This window comes from Pseudopipra pipra, chromosome 4, assembly GCF_036250125.1.
Source record: "Pseudopipra pipra isolate bDixPip1 chromosome 4, bDixPip1.hap1, whole genome shotgun sequence".
Taxonomy (NCBI): domain Eukaryota; kingdom Metazoa; phylum Chordata; class Aves; order Passeriformes; family Pipridae; genus Pseudopipra; species Pseudopipra pipra.
Window position 1 is genome coordinate 25,893,616 of NC_087552.1, and position 23,189 is coordinate 25,916,804.

The 23,189-nt window shown below is 37.0% G+C and overlaps 1 protein-coding gene across 1 annotated transcript in view; it reads right to left on the reverse strand.

Moving 5' to 3' along the window:
- Window positions 1-505: 505 nt before the first annotated feature.
- Window positions 506-23,189, reverse strand: part of CENPE (centromere protein E) — a 37,503-nt gene continuing 14,819 nt past the window's right edge. Inside the window, exons 21-45 of the mRNA XM_064652023.1 lie at window positions 22,564-22,741; window positions 21,967-22,121; window positions 20,639-20,953; window positions 19,527-19,838; window positions 19,174-19,332; window positions 18,183-18,392; window positions 17,008-17,292; window positions 16,743-16,901; window positions 15,607-15,849; window positions 14,881-15,090; window positions 13,691-13,975; window positions 13,426-13,584; window positions 12,290-12,532; window positions 11,380-11,634; window positions 11,151-11,297; window positions 9,518-9,730; window positions 8,085-8,294; window positions 6,448-6,657; window positions 5,130-5,351; window positions 4,298-4,501; window positions 3,600-3,712; window positions 2,997-3,094; window positions 2,286-2,445; window positions 1,562-1,824; window positions 506-702 (exon numbers count right to left, since the gene is read on the reverse strand). Coding sequence (XP_064508093.1) covers window positions 605-702; window positions 1,562-1,824; window positions 2,286-2,445; window positions 2,997-3,094; window positions 3,600-3,712; window positions 4,298-4,501; window positions 5,130-5,351; window positions 6,448-6,657; window positions 8,085-8,294; window positions 9,518-9,730; window positions 11,151-11,297; window positions 11,380-11,634; window positions 12,290-12,532; window positions 13,426-13,584; window positions 13,691-13,975; window positions 14,881-15,090; window positions 15,607-15,849; window positions 16,743-16,901; window positions 17,008-17,292; window positions 18,183-18,392; window positions 19,174-19,332; window positions 19,527-19,838; window positions 20,639-20,953; window positions 21,967-22,121; window positions 22,564-22,741 — 5,106 coding nt within the window. The 3' untranslated portion in view covers window positions 506-604. The remainder of the gene's footprint in view (window positions 703-1,561; window positions 1,825-2,285; window positions 2,446-2,996; window positions 3,095-3,599; window positions 3,713-4,297; window positions 4,502-5,129; window positions 5,352-6,447; window positions 6,658-8,084; window positions 8,295-9,517; window positions 9,731-11,150; window positions 11,298-11,379; window positions 11,635-12,289; window positions 12,533-13,425; window positions 13,585-13,690; window positions 13,976-14,880; window positions 15,091-15,606; window positions 15,850-16,742; window positions 16,902-17,007; window positions 17,293-18,182; window positions 18,393-19,173; window positions 19,333-19,526; window positions 19,839-20,638; window positions 20,954-21,966; window positions 22,122-22,563; window positions 22,742-23,189) is intronic.

Here is a 23,189-nt window from a genome sequence, read left to right on the forward strand (position 1 = left end):
ATGGTCCAAAATTCAAAGTTACTCTTGGTATCATAATTGGCTGAGCTGCAGAAACATTCTAAGGAGTTTAAGAGGAACCCTGATTGTGTGCTCTATAAACAGAAAATTAGTAACTTCAGTTGCAGATTGTAGTGAAAATGCAGTTTCTGGGGACTTAGAGAAAGCATGGTATAAAAACCACATGCTGAGAAACAAAAAGAATATTTCTTTCCAAGTCAACAGCAATCAGAAGATACAAATATCAACCGTCCAGAAGAGGGCTGTTTTAGGAATGACAGAATGAAAAGTTTAAGACTGAGAACTTTCACAGTTTATGATCCATTTCCATTTTTTTCTTCAATATAGTATCTTTTCTTTCTTTGCCATCAAAACCCCCCACAACATCAAAACACCAAAGTAGAACATCATCAGATAAGCAGGTTGTGGACATCATGACTACTTTTCCATTTTTGACCTCAAATTCCAGTTTCCCAATCGTGGGAAGTAGCAACTCCAAGACAGCAAGGATGGAAGAGGCTGATGGCTTTTAACCCGAAGCAATTATCTTTTGTATATGCAGATTCTGGCTGTAGCCACTGCAAAGGCAGCTTCCAACACAGCACCTTTACTGGGTGCTACAATCAGGGGCCTTATCTTTGTCTGAAGTCCCAAACAAGTGCTTAAGATGTTCTTCTGTGGACTGTGTGGCCGCAGGACATGTATCTGTACAGAAGACAAGAACATTAAAGCCTTTCTCAATTAGACAAGCTGTAGGAATACAGTGATTTAATCTTGACTAGTGTTTTGTATGTCAACTATCAAAGCTTGCCCCTGAGTAGCTTTGTGTTGTGAGGAACTCTGTACTATTACCAAGTTGGCCATCACAAAAACAGCAATGAGTCATGTTCTCTCTGAGAGTCTCCTAGTGATACCTCAAAAACGGGTTAACTCTTCAACATGTCTGCTGGGGCCTTCTTAAAGTTGGGGGAAGCAGTGTAATGATGAGGGCAGTAGCATTAATACACTAGCAGAGACCACTAGGAGAGTGGTCACTAGGAGGTGACTTCCCCAGAAGTCACCAGGCCAGATATAAGAAATCAAGAGTGGAGCTAAGGAACTGAAGTCACCATCAAACCTGCTATTACTGCAGCTGGAGCCAGGCAGTGTGGCAGATGCAACACCAAAGACTAAAGCCTACTATCTTGAAAAAAGTCTGTGATTAACCAATATAAAGTTAAAAAGCAAAACATTTTAGAGCATCATTATCTAAAAATGATATTTTGCTGATTAACTTTTAAAAATCAGTCATCAACACTTTCACTGCAGAAAAGAAAGAAGTTTGTATAATGTTCAGGAGGTGAATGATTCATTTAAATATTTCTGTTATGTAGAGCATATATAGCCTCACAGCTCACATGGTCAGCTTTTCAACAGTCAGCTGACTAACCATTCAGGAAAACTGTGTTACCGTGCAAGTTTCAGGTCTGAATATATAAGTACAGAGCATTTACCCTCAACTCAGACTATCCCTTACATTTCTCCTCTCCAAATCTTTACAGGACAACACCACTATATTACATACCTGTTAGCATACCGAGGTTGGAATTATCAAAGAAATTTGTTGGACAACTCAGTGGCAGAGGTTTTGATAGGTCCCGAGTCACAATTTCCTGAGAAACAGGTTCCTTGGAGGGTGAAAGCATTTGTTCTTTAAAGAAATATGATACTGTCTTTTTTGGAGACTGTGGTATTGTCTCTCGAGTATTTTCTCTTGAGGATCGTTCTCTCCATTTTAGTGCTCTTTCTTTCCATTTCCTGAGTTCCTCTTTCAGCTGACGCTCATTACTGTAAAGAAAAAAAACCCAGCATTTAATTAAGAATAAAAAAAAAAACCACAGTTCCTTTGAGGAAAAATTCCGGAACACCAGACAGTTCCTATATTTTCAGATGACATACTACAGACATGGCAATGCAATAGTTGTGTATCTTTCAGAGGAAATTTTTAATTTTTTTAAGCTAAAATTCCTCCCAGCATACAATTCAAGTGTATCTTCCAGCATTTAAGAGATTCTTATGAAAATAAGCAATTTAAAGTTCCAAAGCCATTTATGGCTTTATAAGCCATTTATGGCTTTATAAGCCATAAATCACTGGCTTTAAGTAAAAATTTATGAAGTGAAAAAATCTAGCAAATTTCAAATTAATGATTAGTTACTTCTATAGGTGTCCCAGAAAGAAACACTAATGACATGCATGGTTAAATGCAACAAATGTTTTGACATTTTGCCGGTCAGCTTTACACTTACCTTAGTAGAAGGTCATTTTGTTTCTTCAGGTGCAAGTTTTCTTTCTGTATCTTAGCTTGCTCAGATTTTAGCACGAGTATTTGTGTGCTCTGCACAATACCACTGCCACCACCACAAGTAAGGGGTATTTGGGATTGCTGAGGAGCTTCTTCTTTCAGCACTAGAAAAACAATTTTATAGAGATGCGTGTCCGTTGTTTGGACAGGGCTTAAAACCAACTCAATATACTTTTTAGCCTATTCATTCTTGTGGGCTTATATGTAAAACCTCCCTAGGTTACAAGTGCTATTACAACAGCTATTCTTTTTTCTACACAAACACACCTCCCAATATTCCCACTGCCAGGGATATACTAAGAAACGTAAGATTCTTCATTGGGTCATTTAGAATTAAAATAGTTTGTTTCAGGTATGTCTAAAACTAGCTATTTGTATGTGGAGTCAGTCAAGGAAAAAATGGCAATGTGAGCTACGACCACAGCAGCTTGTCTCTCCACAAGTGCAAATGTGGCCAGAGAAGTAAACACAAGAACTGCTGTCATTCTAATGTAGTGTATCTGGAGCTAATGTAGTCTGCTTTCCATCTCATCTTTCAATGCACCCAGTTCTCCTCATAGCCTTTGAGATACAAGGCCTGCACCTCAACCTCGTCTTTAACCATATAACCTTAAAACGTGATGTCAAGAGTCCCTTCTATTTATCTTGAATTTACCAGTAACATCTTGGTCTTGGTGTGCTCTTCTGAGTTCTTCTTTTAGCTTTGTTAACTCTTGTTCTCGGTGTTCTGACAGAGCTTTATAATTAGCAAGTCTATGAGGCAGGAAGGGAGGGAAAAAAACCAAAACCAGAAAACCTCAGTTTAATAGTTATTACAGTTGCAGAAGGGCTAATTTGAATTCCAATGAGCTATCAAATACAAGAAATACCCAAGTTACACAAGAAGAACTACATAAACCTGGTTGTCAGTTAGATTTTAGGTAAAGTGCACAAATCCAAAAGTTGGACTAATTATTCTCTGCGTATCCCCTCTCTCTAGTGAATTAGAGAAAGCTTTCAATTACTGCTTTCCCCTTGCCTTCTTTTGTCAGAACAGTTATTTCATTTATGGCTGAACATGGTTGGTTGAGAAATTTTGGTGGGTGTATAGGGAAGGAGTTGTGCAAGCAACCTAAGGTGCATATACATTTTACCTTCTCTGGAATCTAGACACAATAAAAACCTGTGACAGCTAAAGCTTAATGCTTACTTCTTATTATGTGGGAACATAGAGAAGTAGAAGCTAAGAACGAAGTAGCAACATAAAATTTGAACTTACTTCATTTCAAAAAAGTTGGATTGTTTCATTCTTTCCATATCACATTTTACCAATTGTGTTTTGAGATGATCAATTTCTTCTTTGTACAACTCAGAACCTTTATCTAATTTTGCCTGAAATGAAAATATTTAGTACAAAGAAAGGCTTGTTACTTAACAATGGAATTAAGGGTTGTTTACCTTGTATCTTTACTATGATCTGCTAGATTTTGCAGGACAAGAATGAGAGCAGGAAGTTATTTTCACTAAGGTGGCCAGCATTACCAACTAGCACTATAGTAGCAGTTGATATCCTACTCTCATGTATTACATACAATCATATTTTAGCAAGTTTTGCTGACTTCTGCACAGGTGTAAGTCTGGGAATTTTGGACTAGCATGCAAATGTATTACATTGAAAAAGCAGATCAGGCTTCAGTTTAAAAGTTTTAAATTTTTTTAGAACGTTTCACAAATGCATTACAGATAAATTTACCTTCTAATATTATAATATGGGTTGTAAATTTTGCCTCTGAAGGTTGTGCTGGTAGAATATGAAACTGCAATGCTAAATATGCAGGTACAGTGTTTTACTCTAGGAATGCCATACAGAACAATACATTGACTTTAGAGCACTATGTTTCATCTACAGCTGTTCTCAAGTATGCTTGTTGTCTTTCATCAGAGGAAAATGAGAATAGTAAAGTATTTTGCTCATACCTGAAGACTCTGATTCTCTGTTAAGGCAGTCCTGAGGCACTTATCCATCTCATTCAGTTTGGCTTGCAGTTGGGTGAGCTCACTTGTCTCTGTTTTTATACTTATCTGTGCTTGTAACTTGTTTATTCTGTCATCTTTCTCTTTGACATTTTCTCCTACTTCATTTATTACATTTTCCAACTTCTGAATTTTTACTTCCATAGCCTATTGAAATATATCAATCAGTTATGAGTAGTTATGTCAAGAGACAGTAGCTGTAACAGCACACAGTCATATTCTTAGCAAAACCAAAAAACCCAAAACACAAAAAAAATCCAACACTACAGGCTCAATGGCAACTCTTTGTGTCTAGATCATTATTTTGTGTCCCCTTTTAACAGTCTGGAACACTCAAGTCTAAGAAAAGAAAAAAAGGTTTTGAAGAAGGGTAACTGTGACAAAAAACCTAGGAAAGAGAAAATGAGTCCTCAATTCCTATGATTAGAGAGAACTTTTCTCCAGCTTCGTGTTTGACATAGTGAATACCATATACTTACAGGAAGCATCCAGAGTATCACACAACTAAAATCAATACTTCAAAACCAAATGAAAACATGTCATATGAATTTCTAAACTGACATCTATTTGTGTACAGAAATCAGGTAATTAAAATACTCACATTATAGGCAAGAGCTCAAACTTGAAAATAAAAAAGCTACTAAAATGTACACTCTGGGCTAACATATTGTGGTGGCACAGATTTATAGTTACCAAATCATTATTTTCATTTTGGAGTACTCTCACTTAGAAAGCAAGCATCAAAGAAGTTTTCCTTAGAAACAAGCATTGGTACCTTTACATTTTGTTCTGCAGCCTTTAATTTATTATGAAGCCTATAGTTTTCTTCTTTTAACATGAGACTGGCAGAGCTATCAGGGGCCAGTTTTTCTTTTAGAGTGTTTAGATCCTGAAGCAACTCTTCATTTTTCTCTTTTCTCTGTTTCAATTCAACATCAGCATTTTTGCTGTCATTGGAAGTTCTGGCATCCAGTTCTGAAGAAAGCTGAAGGAGCATCTGCAGTAGCGTCATAGAGATAAAATTTTAAATAATTTCTGAATCAGCTAGAAATAAGGCAAGTAAAAAAACAGGAAGTATCTTGGCCTGTATTAATTTCACATTCTTGTTTCAGTGTCCCATTTGAAAATGCTTGCTATCAGAAATGTAATCAGTAACATTTATAAGAACGGTTTCATTTCCAAAAGAGAAGATGACAGTACATTGCAGGATTACCAGTGTTTCTGTGTTAACTCAAGCACTATTACAGAAACAAAGGAATATATTAGAAAGACTTCTTGAATATCAGTAACAGAAAGAAACACAACTATTCAGAATTTTTTGCTAGAACATAGTCACTGACTGAGGAAATTTAAACCGTTTTAGAGAAAAAATACACATTGGGCTATTCTAGAAACCCATATATTTAATACGTCAGACAAAGAAAAACTTCACACTTGTCAGGAAATTACAAATATACGAGATTTTTGTTTGTTTGTTTGTTAAAAGCTTTGATCCACAAGCTTTTTTCCAAAAAGCTTGCCAACACTGGGAAATCCTGATGAAGTCAAGACTGGCTATTGATTCTGCAGAAGAAACTTTTTAAAATAGGCTAAACTTAACATTTAATCAGGAAGATGAAATCTCATGAAATCCGCTCGTGATGCACTTAACCCTGAAAAATGCTGTCTTATTTTCCAAAGAGGGCAAGACGTAAGAAGAAAGAAAAGAGAAAGGAAGGCTGCCCTATCTCTAGAACAACTTGACTTTTTGAAATTAGAAAAGTGTAATATGAATTACAATTGAGTTTTAAAAATGGCTAAAGTAGTTTTGATGAAGTTTGGCAAGCAAAGCTATATAATGATTTTGAACTTACAGTTTCCAGAATTCAGATTAAGACGACCAGAAAGCAAGTTTCCAAGTTTGGATGCATGAGGAAATCTCTAAGATGTAAGAGTACTTAGAAGATTTTTATACTAAAGTAAGAGTATAGTAAGTGCTGATAATAAATGAATAATCATTCAAGAGCCTTTGTGTGTTTTGTTTTCAATCAGATTAGGCATTTACAGACTGCTTATACCAAATACATTTCTGATTCTATAACATTTAATTTTACCTTTACTTTAGGAGTCCAGAAGTTAATGACTTGCAAAAGCCTTTCAGTATCTTTCTTTAACTCTTCTTCCAGTTCCTCTGCATTACAGTGAGTTCCTGAACAAGCTTCCCAGAACTGTACTGTTTCTTTTCTAGCACTTTCTTGCTGCTGTAATTCTGCTTCTATACAGAGAAGTTCACTTTCCATTTCTGATACGTCTTTGAGAATGCTCTTAAAAAAGGGAATTAAAATTTAAATATCACTTTGATAACCATATGTCTAAATATACATTCTGTCCTCTTAGCTATCAATACAGCAGGAAGTCTCTTTTAGCATCTATTTATCATATAAAAGGAGTTTTGCTATATATTACACCCTACTGGGAAAATGAGAAGACAATCTGCATTGCTGGGGCAGGTGGGAAGGGGAAAAAGTAAAAGTTGATTTCATTGTTTTAGAAGTCATCTTGGTCCTAGGCAGTACGTATTTTACAGGGCAAATAGGGAAATAACATTCCCACTATTTTCTAACCTATTAATTTTATTTTCAGCCACTTTACAAAATGGAATCTTCACATTATAGAACTAGTAGTATAAAAAAATACTAACACAATTCCGTCATCCTCCTTAAGTGAAGTTTTAACAGATCATAGAATCAGCTGGGTTGGAAGGGACCGCCGAGATCAAGTCCAACCCTTGATCCAACACTGCCATGGTTACTAGACCATGGCACTAAGTGCCACATCCAGTCTCTTTTTAAAAATCTCCAGGGATGGAGAATCCACTACTTCCCTGGGCAGCCCATTCCAATGTCTGACCACCCTCTCTGTAAAGAAATTCTTTCTAATATCTAACCTAAACCTCCCTGGCACAACTTGAGACCATGCCCTCTTGTCTTGCTGATAGTTGCCTGAGAGAAGAGACCAACCCCCACCTGGCTACAACCTCCTGTCAGGGAGTTGTAGAGAGTGATGAGGTCTCCCCTGAGCCTCCTCTTCTCCAGGCTGAACAGCCCCAGCTCCCTCAGCCTCTCCTCATAGGACTTGTGCTCGAGTCCCTTCACCAGCCTTGTTGCCCTCCTCTGGACCTGCTCCAGCACCTCAATATCCTTCCTGAACTGAGGGGCCCAGAACTGGACACAGTACTCCAGATGTGGCCTCACCAGCGCTGAGTCCAGGGGAAGAATCACTTCTTTGGACCTGCTGGCCACACTGTTCCTGATCCAGGCCAGGATGCCATTGGCCTTCTTGGCCACCTGGGCACACTGCTGGCTCATGTTCAGCTTCTTGTCAATCCAAACTCCCAGGTCCCTTTCTGCCTGGCTGCTCTCCAGCCACTCTGTCCCCAGCCTGTAGGTGCTGCAGGGGGTTGTTGTGGCCAAAGTGCAGGACCCGGCACTTGGCCTTGTTGAACCTCATCCCGTTGGAATCAGCCCAATTCTCCAACCTATCCAGGTCCCTCTGCAGAGCCCTCCTGCCTTCCAGCTGATCGACACTCCCCCCTAGATTAGTGTCATCTGCAAATCTGCTGCTGATGGACTCAATCCCCTTATCTAAATCATCAACCAGATAAACCTAATGCCATTAGATGAGCACCACCACAACACCCTACGCCTTGAAAGATGAAGTCTTTAATATCTGAATTTTTTTCAAATATTACCTCTGCATCCAAGTGGAAACTCTGCAGCCCTTCACTGATGTTTAATTCTTGAGATGGTATTTCATTCTGGTTCAAATGAATCTTCCTGAGATACTGAATCTCGGCTTGTAGATGATCTTGTCTTCTCTTTTCCTCAAGCAATTCCATTTTATACTTGTTAACAGTAGTATGATAGTCTCTTTTCTTTGTGCAAACACGACTGAACATAAACTGTTGTAGAAGCACAGGATGTATCAGTGAGCATGCTTTAAAACAGTACCCTGCATCCAGCTAAAATTCCATATTTTACAATTTATTCTATTTACTCTCCAAGCCTGCAGGTGTCCAGAATAATTAACACATGACTAAGAAAATTAGATTCATGTCTTTTATAGCAATGGCATATAAGACTTTTAGCCAAGACAGCATTTTTCAAGTATACCATTTCTCATAGACTCCTAAAAAGGCCAAAAAGTCTAAAAAGCTCCAGACAGCCTTCCATGAATCTCAACTTTGAAAAGCAAACTAAGTTTTGGAATATTTATTTCCTCTTAGAGTTATGAAAGTTGCAGATGATCTATGAGAATAATATCAGTGTGATGATTTAAAATTTTGTTTACTAGTTTAATGTCTTAAACATCTTTAACCATAAAAATTTAAAAGCCATCTATGGGGGAAAAAAAAGAAAAAAATCAAACCTAAAACCCCTACTCGAAGTTATAAAATAAGGCTATTTGGATTATTAGTTCAGCTGCTTAGTTAATGGATATCTATAGACATGACTGACTCTTAAGATCATGTCCAGTGTTTTTTGTAAACCGGACATGAACCTTGCCCTCTCTCCCCAGGCCCATCCATGTTTCCCTCCCCCCAACCAACAAACCCCCAACCCTTAATATTTCATGGTAAATAAAGAAACAGAAAAAACATTATCATTTACGGTACTTCTGCATATGACAACAGGAATACTCTCCCAATTAACCTTAACTTTTTTCTGATAATTATAGTTCAATGAAGAAACTGATTCCAATTTGGGGAAGGTCTGCAAGACTATAAAAATCAAACTACTTGGCTAGTTTTGCAGAGTAAACGTGCATCTCCAATGCAATTTGCACATCTCTTCTCCCACAAAGAAATACACTATAAGTCATCTATAATTTGATTTATGGAGTACAGAAAAAAATTTCAATTCCTAATTAAAATGGAATAATATTAATGAAATAATACTGTGCAAAGCAGCTGAACTGCAGTCAAAAACTAAGATTGATTAACATAACTACGCAGTTCCAGTTGTCTAAGATTGTAAAGCATTTACTCCTATCAGCTTATTTTCTACAATATATGGATTCACAAAAATCAAAGCTATAGAACATAAAATCCTGGCTGTCAATACTGAGAACTTATTTAAAAAAAGAACCAAACTCAAGCAATAAGAAGCATCCACATCTTGGTACCTTCAGTTTGTTCAGTAAACTCTGGAGATGACCGTTTAGTTTCTCATTTTCAGTTTGAAGTCTTTTGACTTGTTTACTCTGTACCAAGGAAAGCTGAGGCAGTATCACAGCTATCAGTGCTTTCTGACTATTCAGTTCACTCTTCAGCTTAAGAGACACTGTAGAGAGGCATTCACACCTCTTCCCCATATTTGAGAATTTCTCAAGAAGCTCCTAAATGCAAGTGAAACAAATTAATTCATTCACAATAAGGGAAAGTGTGATTAGCTATAAACAGAAGCTTAAAATAAATGACCAGACTCCAGAACTAACCTGTACAGTATGTATTGGTTTTACAACAGAAAAGTTAATAGGACTAAGACTCCAGTTTTGACTTGCCACAGGGATAAGATAGAAACACTACGCTAGGGACAAAAGCAGAAAATTTCTTAGTCTCCCAGCAAGTTATTTCACAAACTCAAATTATTTTCATGGTTTAGATTGCCCAGCCACATCCAGACTTGTAGATCAGGCCTCAAATAAAATTGTTGCCTGTTCACAAGTTTGTCAGCTGGCCTTGTCTCAAAGCCACATTATTTACTTGGTCCTTTCTCAAAGGAAAGAGATCATAAAATTGTTCCTAACACTTTGCCATAAAAAGAAAGGTGTGATCAAGCAGTGAGCAGGATGAGGAATGCAACAGGCTTGAAGGTACTCCCCAGTAAAGGGCAACTCAAGTATCGCCTCTCAAGCTACATTATACATTTTAAAGCATAAAACTCCTTTGGCATACTGTCCATTGTTCGTTGCTAATTGAAAGAACCAGGATTCACCAGTTTTAACTCTTTTACCCCACAGTAAAAACACTGGAACTGACATATGCTCTGCATCCAACAAGAGCAAGTACTAGATACTTGAGAAAACTGTATAAGAAAGAGGTACACAAGATTCCACCTATTACAGAAGTCAAAGGGAAGAGTGCCGTTAAAAGGGATCAATTGATATTACTTCCCTCATTATTAGCTCCCTACTGCTGATGTAGGATAGAGATGGAGAAAGCTACATGTGATTCATTTTTGCAATTTGGCTCTTTACCACTGTTGTCGTTAACTGAAGCAGCACTCAGGGCTCCTCTAGCACAAATAGAATGATGCCCGAATCTGCTGCACAGACATATAGTCTGCAGTACAATACTACCGTACTTTAAAATACATAAATTCTGGTTTATTTTGGCTTTCAGTAGGTTAATAGTACTTCTCATATCTGTGTGAAAGTGTACTCAGGATAGTAAACCAACAAAAGGTCTGAGGATTTACAGGAGTTAATTTATTTGAAGCCAGTTTATTATTTGAGGAGGAGTAATAGGAGGGAGCATTTGGGGGGGATTTTGCAAAAAATTGGGGTTACTGGACAGTAATGAAAGCAAGTATGATGTTCTGTGAACATTAAATTGAACTTTTCAGTTGAGACAAGATGTGCAAACACTGAACAGCAACAGCAAATCAACTGATCCCATGGTTTGCAGCTCAGCAAGATATGCAAACCATTTTATACGTAATACAAGAGGTTTATGCTGGTTTATACGTAATACAAGAGGACAAGTGGCATTAAGGTGTTACATGCATCCTTAGAAGAACCAGAGAAATAAGTTTACCTTAATGTTCAAGCTTTTTTCCTTCAGGCTGTCATCAGCCACCTGCTCTGCAGTAGCCACTGAGTTTACCTGAATGGACATATCATTCAGGTTTCTCTGCTTCAGTTGGTCTAAAGCACGTTCCAGTTTTACATTTGTTTCAACACACTAAAATAAAGCCAGACATATTTAAGTAACATTGAAGAGGAGAATTTATGAGTAACTTCGATAAGCAAATTGCAACACCCACCATCTCACAATTTCTTTGCAATTCTGTCTTGAGCTGGTCCCTCTCAGTCCTGACGTCCTGAAGAAGTTTTTGTAGCTCATCTTTTTCTCGATTAACTGATGCAATTTGTTCCTGAAGAAGTTTTTGTAGCTCATCTTTTTCTCGATTAACTGATGCAATTTGTTCTCTAAGTTGGAAAGAGTGACTAGTTCTTTCAGCTAATAACTGGTCTTTTTCACATGATACACTATTTAGTGTGTCAGTTAACTGTTGAATCTACAATAAATAGCAGAGAAAAAGAAAGAAATTACAATTGCAATTTGCTGTGGTCTGAATACTCTGCTATGAAGCACTCAGATCAGTTTTGTCAAATACAAAGAACACAATTTCCAATAACTAAAATTCACATTAACAGCAGGAGAAGTTTAAAAATACTTTTGCTGTTCTAATAACTCAGAAAAAGAAATTCTAAAGAAAAGGAGTAGCCTGACACCCAGAGAACTCTTAGTCAATTTTAGTGTTCTGTAAAGCAAGAAAGCAAATGAAAAGGCAGTCAACATATGTCCATATCGCAAGAAAATTAAAAGAAATAGAAGATAAGCATAAAAGATGGACATTGGATTTATATTTGCTCTAATGAACAGTGACATTTCCTAATCTGAAGCAATCCTCAATCATACTTTTTGATCAACAAAGGAACAGTTTGACAGGTGAAAGTCTAAGGAGTGAAGACTGAAAAAAGACTGAACTGGCAAGAGCTGAGTGCAAGACTCTCAAACTTTATCTGTTATATAGAAAGTGTGCAAAGCAAGCATAAAAATGACATGCTGAGAACTAAAATTTAAACAAGCTTTGTGTTGATCAAAAGTTTAGCACATCAGTAATAAAACATCAGAAGACAAAGTAGCTACTAAACCCCAAACCCCTTCACCTTGCTTGTAAGGCTGTCCTCCAAAATCTCTGACCGTCTCTGGACCTTTAACAAATGTTCTTCCCTTTCTTTACAAGTCTCCACCATTTGTTGTAGCTCATCTTTCTCCTTACTAAGTACAGTGATTTTCTCAAGCTGCTGACAAACTTGCTCATTCATTGTCCTTTCAATTTGTTCTTTTTCTGCCAGTAGCTTGCCATATTCAGATGAGACATGAGTCAGCCTTTCAGTTACTTCAGTGAGCTGAAAAGAACAAATCAAACCCAGTATTAATATTTCTAATCATCTGTAGTGTGGGTAGAATTAATTTGATAGTTTGGAGAAAACCCAACCAGTAACATGCCAAGTTCCTGAATTTTCTTGTCCCACTAATCAGGTTCTGACCTGAGGAGAATGTTATTCGATCATATTTCATAAGCGCTGTTTGCACATACGGGTTGTTATAACAGGATTATCATACAGAAGACATGTCCATTAGTTTCCTGCTATAATAAGCAAAACCAATATAACAGTTTTCTTAAAAGTCAACAAAATTTCAGTGCTTCTGTCTCATTGAGAGTCAAAAGTGAATGTGGGAAAACCTACAGGTCATTCTAATTCCATAAAAATGTCTCCATTGCTGTATCCACACCAGATGGAAGACATTACACACTTAAGAATGAACCCTAAAAGCCTAAAAGCTGAAGACATGAAATAATAAGTAGATAGGAAATTTCTAATAGTGCAACAAGTAAAGCATGAGCTAAACTGCCTTAAAGTTGCTCAAGGCTCTTCAGGGCTACATAGCTAAAATACATTATTAAAATTTTAAAAAATTTAAGACTGGGAAAACGCACTGAGGTTCAAAGTGCAGTATTGATGGCAAAAAAAATTCTGTCATTCAGCACTAAGACATATTTAGTTATAAATAAGAGTGGTAGGTTACAGGTCAAACTGCATTTAATCATCCTTTCCTTGCCTCTGTTTTCATGGAATTCTTTTGAGAAGCAGTACAGGGCAAAAAAAAGAACGTAAAAACTATCAGTTAAGTGTCATTATTTACATTTCCTGGACTCCCTGCAAACTGAAGCCTGCAGAAGACATGGGTTGCCATACACGATGGAATTTTTAGTTTACTTGACAAAACTCTTTCTGACCTTCTGCTGCAGTTCATCAGTTTTTTCCTTCAATGCCTCTTGTGCTTTCGAGAGTTGATTTTCTTTCTCTGAAATGTTTTCTTTCAGCTCCACAATAGTCTCCTGATGTTGTCCAAGAGATCTGTGAGTACACTGCAGCTCCTTCTGCATCTCTGAATTCTTTGGACACAATTGAAGTACATTAACACCTGAACAACGCTTCCAAAACCTAAGGCAGAAGCTTACTAAAGCTATTATCCTACAGGAACAGGACTATTTTTATTACCTTTCTTAGTGTCTCCTCTACAGTTTCTCTTAGCTGGTCTCTCTCGTTCTGGAGATTTTCCAGTTGCATTTTAAGATCATCCTCTTCTCTTTCTGTCTGAGTGCTCACTTCCTGACAGTCATGCAGTTCTGGAATAAAATCTCTTCTCCCCATTTTATCAGATTCTCCTTCGTATTCACTGGCCTTCGCTTCCTCCATTTCACGCAATTTCCTTTGTGCCTGGCTGAGCTCTTCCCTCAGAACAAGTAACTCTTGCTCAAGAGATTTTTCTTGGACCTGTGGTACCTATTTTATGCAAAGATAGGTGTCAGCACATTTAGGAACGTAGCTTTAAGAGAAGTGTACCTGAGCTTTGACATGTGGAGTATGTAAAATAAAGGCGCTGTCTTAGAGAGATTTGTGGCTTTCTTAGAATAATAAAATTTGTCTGAACACAACATGCAATTCAAGGTTTTTGAAATAAGGGACATGTAAAAATAAGATTTGAAGCAAGGACTTCTGAAACAAGTTACCAGAAGCAGAATTTCATTGTCATAATTTAAGCCTGGGGTGAACAACAACAATGATGAAAACAAAAACACCCAACAAATCCCTCTCCCTCCCAAAACTGGAGGTCTTATCTGTATTTCTAGTCTCAGCAGTAGCTGACAATGGTGTCAGGACAATTATTTACTTGAAATTTGTCCACTCTCCCTTCCATATTAAAATAGATACACATACTTTTTTTGTTTTGAAGTCTATCTGTCTGTCATTCTGTCTATCTACACAGACACAGGTGCAATCAGCACATCCAATTACAGAAAGGGTTGGTTGCAATGTCCCTTTCACTGCCAGGAAAAGAGTCAGTTCTAGCTACGCTTTAGAAAGCAGAACCACCCATTCCAGACAAGCAGTTTTTAGCTTCAGATACTTAATTGTAGAACCACTTAACTATAGAACCCTGTGCAGACCAATGCAGAACATCACCAGCCTCTATCAAGTTAATACTCTACTCACAGTCACATTCTACTACTACGTGTCCATATACACCAATATGGGTGGGGTAAACTGCAAGTGAACAATAATAAACCTCTTGTGTAATGTTGTACAGTCATGGACCAGGACCCTTTTCTCCAATGTGTTTTGTAAATTATTTCACCGAGGTGAAAGTTTAAACAACTTGCTCTCCATTACAGCCTCAGCATAATTACCCAAGTTCCTTCCCCAACCTCTTCTTTTCTCAGATGTAAACTGTCCAGCTTCTCTTGCAATGAGCGGTTCTCTTGTGTAAGGAAAATGATTTGTTCCTTTTGCTCCTGAAGCTGATCACTTTCTCTCCAGCTATGACTTTGTGATTTTTCCTCAGCAAGCTGATCTCTCTCTGATGTTATGACTTTCATTTCTTCTGTCATTTGTGAGATCTATTAAAAAAAATATGCAAGGATAGTGTTTCCATCAGTTCAAAATTAAACACAATAGTTTTGTTTGATTCACTTTCCTACAGTATTTTTAACATCGAACCACTACAACCAAATAAGAAAAGCTCCAAAACCAAGTCTGTTACTCAGAAAGGTTGCAAAGGACTAAGGATTCCAAACCCGCTTAGGTACATGCTGTCTACACAGTACCTTTTAAAGTCAAAATACATGTCCAGTTACTGATCGTTATAATAAAACTGACACATTTGATAAATTGGCATTTGTTCCAAAGCACTGACAAACCCAACTGGTTACAAAGCCGAGAAAAGTTAAGAATGCTATTTCTAAATATCAGTAGAGAAACTTGTACAAAATTCTTTGCTCATGTTCATGATTGTTTAGAAAGCATAAAAATGACATGCTGGGAACTAAAACAAGCTTTCTGCTAATCAAAAGTTTAGCACATCAGTAATAAAATATCAGAAGACAAAGTAGCTACTAAACCCCAAACCCCTTCACCTTGCTTGTAAGGCTGTCCTCCAAAATCTCTGACCGTCTCTGGACCTTTAACAAATGTTCTTCCCTTTCTTTACAAGTCTCCACCATTTGTTGCAGCTCATCTTTCTCCTTACTAAGTACAGTGATTTTCTCAAGTAGCTGACAAACTTGCTCATTCATTGTCCTTTCAATTTGTTCTTTTTCTGCCAGTAGCTTGCCATATTCAGATGAGACATGAGTCAGCCTTTCAGTTACTTCAGTGAGCTGAAAGAACAAATCAAACCAGGTATTAATATTTCTAATCATCTGTAGTGTGGGTAGAATTAATTTGATAGTTTGGAGAAAACCCAACCAGTAACATGCCAAGTTCCTGAATTTTCTTGTCCCACTAATCAGGTTCTGACCTGAGGAGAATGTTATTCGATCATATTTCATAAGCGCTGTTTGCACATACGGGTTGTTATAACAGGATTATCATACAGAAGACATGTCCATTAGTTTCCTGCTATAATAAGCAAAACCAATATAACAGTTTTCTTAAAAGTCAACAAAATTTCAGTGCTTCTGTCTCACTGAGAGTCAAAAGTGAATGTGGGAAAACCTACAGGCCATTCTAATTCCATAAAAATGTCTCCATTGCTGTATCCACACCAGATGGAAGACATTACCACATGTAAGAATGAACCCTAAAAGCCTAAAAGCTTAAGACATGAAATAATAAGTAGATAGGAAATTTCTAATAGTGCAACAAGTAAAGCATGAGCTAAACTGCCTTAAAGTTGCTCAAGGCTCTTCAGGGCTACATAGCTAAAATACATTATTAAAATTTTAAAAAATTTAAGACTGGGAAAACGCACTGAGGTTCAAAGTGCAGTATTGATGGCAAAAAAAATTCTGTCATTCAGCACTAAGACATATTTAGTTATAAATAAGGGTGGTAGGTTGCAGGTCAAACTGCATTTAATCATCCTTTCCTTGCCTCTGTTTTCATGGAATTCTTTTGAGAAGCAGTACAGGGCAAAAAAAAGAATGTAAAAACTATCAGTTAAGTTTCATTATTTACATTTCCTGGACTCCCTGCAAACTGAAGCCTGCAGAAGACATGGGTTGCCATACACGATGGAATTTTTAGTTTACTTGACAAAACTCTTTCTGACCTTCTGCTGCAGTTCATCAGTTTTTTCCTTCAATGCCTCTTGCGCTTTCGAGAGTTGATTTTCTTTCTCTGAAATGTTTTCTTTCAGCTCCACAATAGTCTCCTGATGTTGTCCAAGAGATCTGTGAGTACACTGCAACTCCTTCTGCATCTCTGAATTCTTTGGACACAATTGAAGTACATTAACACCTGAACAACGCTTCCAAAACCTAAGGCAGAAGCTTACTAAAGCTATTATCCTACAGGAACAGGACTATTTTTATTACCTTTCTTAGTGTCTCCTCTACAGTTTCTCTTAGCTGGTCTCTCTCGTTCTGGAGATTTTCCAGTTGCATTTTAAGATCATCCTCTTCTCTTTCTGTCTGGGTGCTCACTTCCTGACAGTCATGCAGTTCTGGAATAAAATCTCTTCTCCCCATTTTATCAGATTCTCCTTCGTATTCACTGGCCTTCGCTTCCTCCATTTCACGCAATTTCCTTTGTGCCTGGCTGAGCTCTTCCCTCAGAACAAGTAACTCTTGCTCAAGAGATTTTTCTTGGACCTGTGGTACCTATTTTATGCAAAGATAGGTGTCAGCACATGTAGGAAAATAGCTTTAGAGAAGTATAGCTTAGCTTTGACATGTGGAGTATGTAAAATAAAGGCACTGTCTTAGAGAGATTTGTGGCTTTCTTAGAATAATAAAATTTGTCTGAACACAACATGCAATTCAAGGTTTTTGAAATAAGGGACATGTAAAAATAGGATTTGAAGCAAGGACTTCTGAAAGAAGTTACCAGAAGCAGAATTTCATTGTCATAATTTAAGTTTGGGGTGAACAACAACAATGATGAAAACAAAAACGCCCAACAAATCCCTCCCCCTCCCAAAACCGGAGATCTTATCTGTATTTCTAGTCTCAGCAGTAGTTGACAATGGTGTCAGGACAATTATTTACTTGAAATTTGTCCACTCTCCCTTCCATATTAAAATGGATACACATACTTTACTTTTTTTTGTTTTGAAGTCTATCTACACAGACACAGGTGCAATCAGCACATCCAGTTACAGGAAGGGTTGGTTGCAATGTCCCTTTCACTGCCAGGAAAAGAGTCAGTTCTAGCTACGCTTTAGAAAGCAGAACCACCCATTCCAGACAAGCAGTTTTTAGCTTCAGATACTTAATTGTAGAACCACTTAACTATAGAACCCTGTGCAGACCAATGCAGAACATCACCAGCCTCTATCAAGTTAATACTCTATTCACAGTCACATTCTACTACTACGTGTCCATATACACCAATATGGGTGGGGTAAACTGCAAGTGAACAATAATAAACCTCTTGTGTAATGTTGTATAGTCATGGACCAGGACCCTTTTCTCCAATGTGTTTTGTAAATTATTTCACCGAGGTGAAAGTTTAAACAACTTGCTCTCCATTACAGCCTCAGCATAATTACCCAAGTTCCTTCCCCACCCTCTTCTTTTCTCAGATGTAAACTGTCCAGCTTCTCTTGCAATGAGCGGTTCTCTTGTGTAAGGAAAATGATTTGTTCCTTTTGCTCCTGAAGCTGATCACTTTCTCTCCAGCTATGACTTTGTGATTTTTCCTCAGCAAGCTGATCTCTCTCTGATTTGATGACTTTCATTTCTTCTGTCATTTGTGAGATCTATTAAAAAAAAATGCAAGGACAGTGTTTCCATCAGTTCAAAATTGAATGCAACATTTTTGTTTGATTCACTCTTCTGCAGTATTTTTAACATCAAACCACTCTGACCAAACCAGAAAAGCTACAAATCCAAGTCTGTGGCCTTTGTCACCTGTTATATTTTAATTTCTAAGCTTTTAGCAATATCTGCTGCAATATTGGCCAGATCTTTAAGTAAAAAAAGTCTGAGAGGAAGAAGCCAAAGAAACCCATTTTGTTATACTGTTGCATCTGTTCTAAAGCACACGAATGCTGAATACAAAACCATTGACTTGCTGGTAGCTAATATACTTCAGGAAAAATCTCACTGTATGTACTGGCACAAAAACCAGTGGATCAGCTTTCTGCTATATGTTGGGAACTGAGTTCCCATTGCCAATCACATTACACTTCTCAATGGGACTGAGTGTTATAAATCATTCCTTCCCTTTAAGTAACTCTTATCTCATCTTCCATTTGCCATCCAATGCCAACACTCAAATCCACAACCAAGGGGCACACTAGTTAAGCAAAAGTTTATTAGAGTGTATTTCACAGCTTGAAGCTCAACAGAAACAGATCAGCAGCTGGTAAAGGCTTGGGTCAAGCAGTGCTATTTTCTTGCCCACCTGCTACCAAGGAGCTAGAAATTTTCTAAGAACATGCAGAAGAGACTATAAGCAGGTTGACTGGCTTGTTCTCATTCTGTTGGAAAACACACTGAAAGCATTTTTATTTTAAATTTTTAAACATAAAGTTTTACCTGTGTTTCGAGTTCTTTAATGGTCTTTCCTAGTGCCTCTTCAACACTCAAAACATGAGATTCGTTTTCAGAAATATATTTTTCCAACTTCTTGACAGTGGCCTGGGATTGCTTGAGAGAACTTTGCGTATTTCTCAGTTCTTCATGTGCCAAGATGTTCTTTAGAATACAAGAGAGAAAATCCACAGAGAAAATACAAATATCTTGCAATATTAGTAGGCATTCCTTGATTTAAAAATCCCACACAACCTGATGCTCCCATGCTCCCCTAAGTATTTCAATACAGTTTACAGTGTTCTTACGCTCTTCCTCTTAACACGTATGGTCTATTTCTATAAGGCCAAAATTCCTACCATTGAAACAGTGTCCTTTATATCCTCTTTGAGTTGGTCTGTCTCAGCTTGGAGAGACTCTGCTTTTTGCTTCAGGTCATCTTTTTCCTGGGTTAGAGTTTTTATTTCTTCCTGACATTCAGTTAGCTGCTGAAGAACTGCCTGGATCTCTGAATCCTTAGCTTCCAGTCTCAATTCACTCATCCTTTCTTCCACTTTTAATTGCTCCATTTCATTTAACTTCTGCTGAGTCTGAATAAAATCTTCTCTTAGCTCAAGAAGTTGTTTTTGTTCTGCTGTTTTTTCTTCCAGTTCTTTCATTTTGCTCGAGAGCTTTAGATTGCAAAGGAAAAGGCCAGATATTTTCATTGTAATGTAGAACTCCATTATGTGTACATGTTCTCACAGAATCTTATATGAGCTTAGAAGGGCTGAGATAGGAAGTTCATAATTTCTCTTTAAGTTACTGCTTATACTCTTGCCCACATCAAATAAGCATTTTTTTATGCAACTTTCCTGTGGTTTCTTCTTAGAAGCAAATGTCTTACTAAAACATAGCACCACACATGAAACTGTAGCATATTTTAGGAATTATCAAATCCATAGCTGGAATATGACAGACACACCAGTGCCCAAAGCTTTGTCAAAAATATGTATCTTTGTATCTTTGGCTCCCTTTTCTTCTTAAATGTTTTCTTTAATATTTTTTTTCCTTTCTAATGCCTAATTTCTGTAGCAATTCTCTTTGGTTTGAATATCTTGTGTTCTACAAGGTCTCCACTTTGTTTCTATGACTTTATATAGAGAAGGTCAGAGTGGCATGAAAAAAACAATTACATAATAAACATATAACTTAAGAAAGGGAAAAAAAGAATTAAAAGATCAAGTAAGAAAGGAGAACCTGGAGCAATATATACACTTCTTTGCCTACAAAAAAGACCATTGAAAAGCATAATCCTTCAGCATTATACCCTTGGCATAGAATAAGTAATATCCACTCATGCTAGAGGAAATCAATGATATTGTCATTTATAGCTTTAAGAGTACTCCTCCAAAAACTTTTTTTCCTTTTTTCAATACTATAAGTTAATTTCTCAAGTCCTGTCTGTAAAAAAGAACAAGGTGACACTGACCTCTAATTTAATTTCATCCAAAGTTGTTTTAGACTCTTGTGCTTCTTTAGAAAGACATTCTATTTGGAGCTTCATTTTTTCATTATTTTCTGATGTAGCTATGTATTTTTGTTCCATTTCTTCATGGAGCTGTTTAAGTGCCACATATTCTTGATCAGACTTCATATATTTCAGTTGTGCATCTGCTAGATCGTCTTTTGATTTTTCAATTTCTTCAGTCATGTGTTTAAGTTTAATTTCATTATCAGCCACTTCAGAAAGCAGCTTTTCATTTTCCAATTTTAATAAACATAACTCCTCACATTTTTCGAGAATCTGCCAACAGAAAAGCAATATTAATAGTATTTTCTCAATCAGTATTTGTCATAACTACTAAAAACCATGTACATATGCAGATATAGGAAACAAAGTACAGGCAAGCATATTTCAAAATACAGTTTTGCTTTGTTGGTAGGGAACTGTCTAGCAAGGAATCCTTAAAAGAGAGGGAAGACAGTCAAGCCCCTTCCAAATTCTGGAAATCACTCCTCTAACTCTAGATGTTCTTTACTACTTCTTTTTTCCTATGTCTGGGCTAAGACTGGACTCCTAAACTGAATATTTAGGTGTATCAATACTTTCTTCATGATACAGAGTTTATGAAGTTGTTACCATCTAATGAAGTTTTGTTGATTAGTGGAAGTAGACCACTGGATGGTTTGGAACTTTTTGCAAAGTGTTAATGAGCTGGTGAGATTACTTGCCTTGAATAGTTTTCATTGCACATACTCAGTAGCGGGTATTTAAGGACAAAGAAACCCAGAAAGTGTTTGCAAACAAACCCCTTAAAACATATTTCCAGCACACTTAGTCTACAGCTTTGACCTGCCAGGAAACAAATAGTTTGCTCACACATTTTCCACAATTTGCAAGGTAAATCTCTCACTTCTCAAGCAGCATTTCTGCCAAGAGATCTTGACATATTCTCTTTGCCCAAACTGATAAAAAAAAATCAGTTTCAGAATAGTATCCAGGATCAAACACTATTATATCTATACACTCAGTTATCAATAGTGACCACAGCAAATAGGCACGTAAATGTTGGACTAGAAAATCCAGATAAACTATAGTAGACTCTGACTAAATATGTGATCTTAAACTTATTCCTAGGTAAAAATATTAAATACCTGAGAAACAATAATTTAACAAACTTAATTGTAAAATCTCAGTTATTTGATTCAAGACAACTTTTGGCTTTAAAACTTCATATCCAATAGGCCTCCATTAATACATTACCCGTCAAGTATTATACAAAATAAAGAAAAAAAAGGTTAGGGTTTTTTTTTTACCTCTTTCTTCTGCATCTCCACAGTATTTGGTAGAGACTGAAATTCTGATAGCTCGTTTACTTGTTTTTGTAGAAGTGCATTCTCTTTCAAAGCTTTTTCTAGTTCTCCTTTTAAGTCAGGTGCCTTTTTTTCCAGCTCCATAGGAGTGAGCAAATCTAGAGAATTAACAAGATTAGATTGATAAGCGAGTGCAAGAGAAGAAAATCATGTTTTAAAATAAGCAGATTTATAATGCATTCTGGATGTCAGATAAGTATAATTCTAGACAATTATACAATGGCCAACAATTAAGCTCCTGGTCTGAATTTGGTCATCACTTGTTAGGTTGGCATCCAGTTTATCTTAAATTCTCCCCAACAGCCTTCACTAACTTAACTGTCTTTGTGCAAAACATAAAACATAAGTTGTAGTTTTCCAAAAAGTTCAAGAACATGCTAAAGCAGTTACTACATACCAGATACTCCAGTATTTTTATATTGTCAGAATCTCCAAGTATTCAGGAAAACAAGAGCTGAAGTTTTCCCTATTTCCCCCTCCCCAAGACAAGAAGAAGGGAGGAAATGGGGTGAGGGGAACAAGCACCACCTGGAACAGTACCTTTTGGAACTTTACCCTCCATGAGTGAAGTTAGTCTTAAGTTTTCTTGAAATACAGATTGCAACTCTCTCTGCAAGTCAGCTTGCATTTTTCGGTAACTGGCTTTTCCCGCTTCTATTTGGCTTTGATATAATTGAACATCCTTTTGCATTTGGTTGTGATTATTTAAGAGTTCATTCTTCAGGAAAACAATAAAACATGCAAGTCACACACAGAATAAAAGTCTACTTGCTTACCATTTAAATACTGCATCTGGTACATTTTTCTGTTGTCACTCTGAACAGCTTTGGCTTTGATAAATATGGCTGAATAAGCCAATATTTAACAACTGCATTCTTGTCAGAGCCCTCTCAGAAAACATACCTTAGAGGTCAGGGCTGTAACTGCTGCTACTATTTGGTCTTTACTCCTTCAAAGCTCAAACTAAGCTCCATACCACTTTTGAGTTCATATCTCTTATTCTCTTTTGTTCTCTGGTAAAATGAGGTCTGAAGTCTTACGTTCTAGTAATGCCCTAAAAACTGTTCCTTTATTGTGGCTTTCTACTGGGAAACCTAAAACTAACCACCCGCTCCTGTGGCAGAAGCCTTTATTTTCTTTTTATCTCTTTCCTGAAGAGCTGTTTT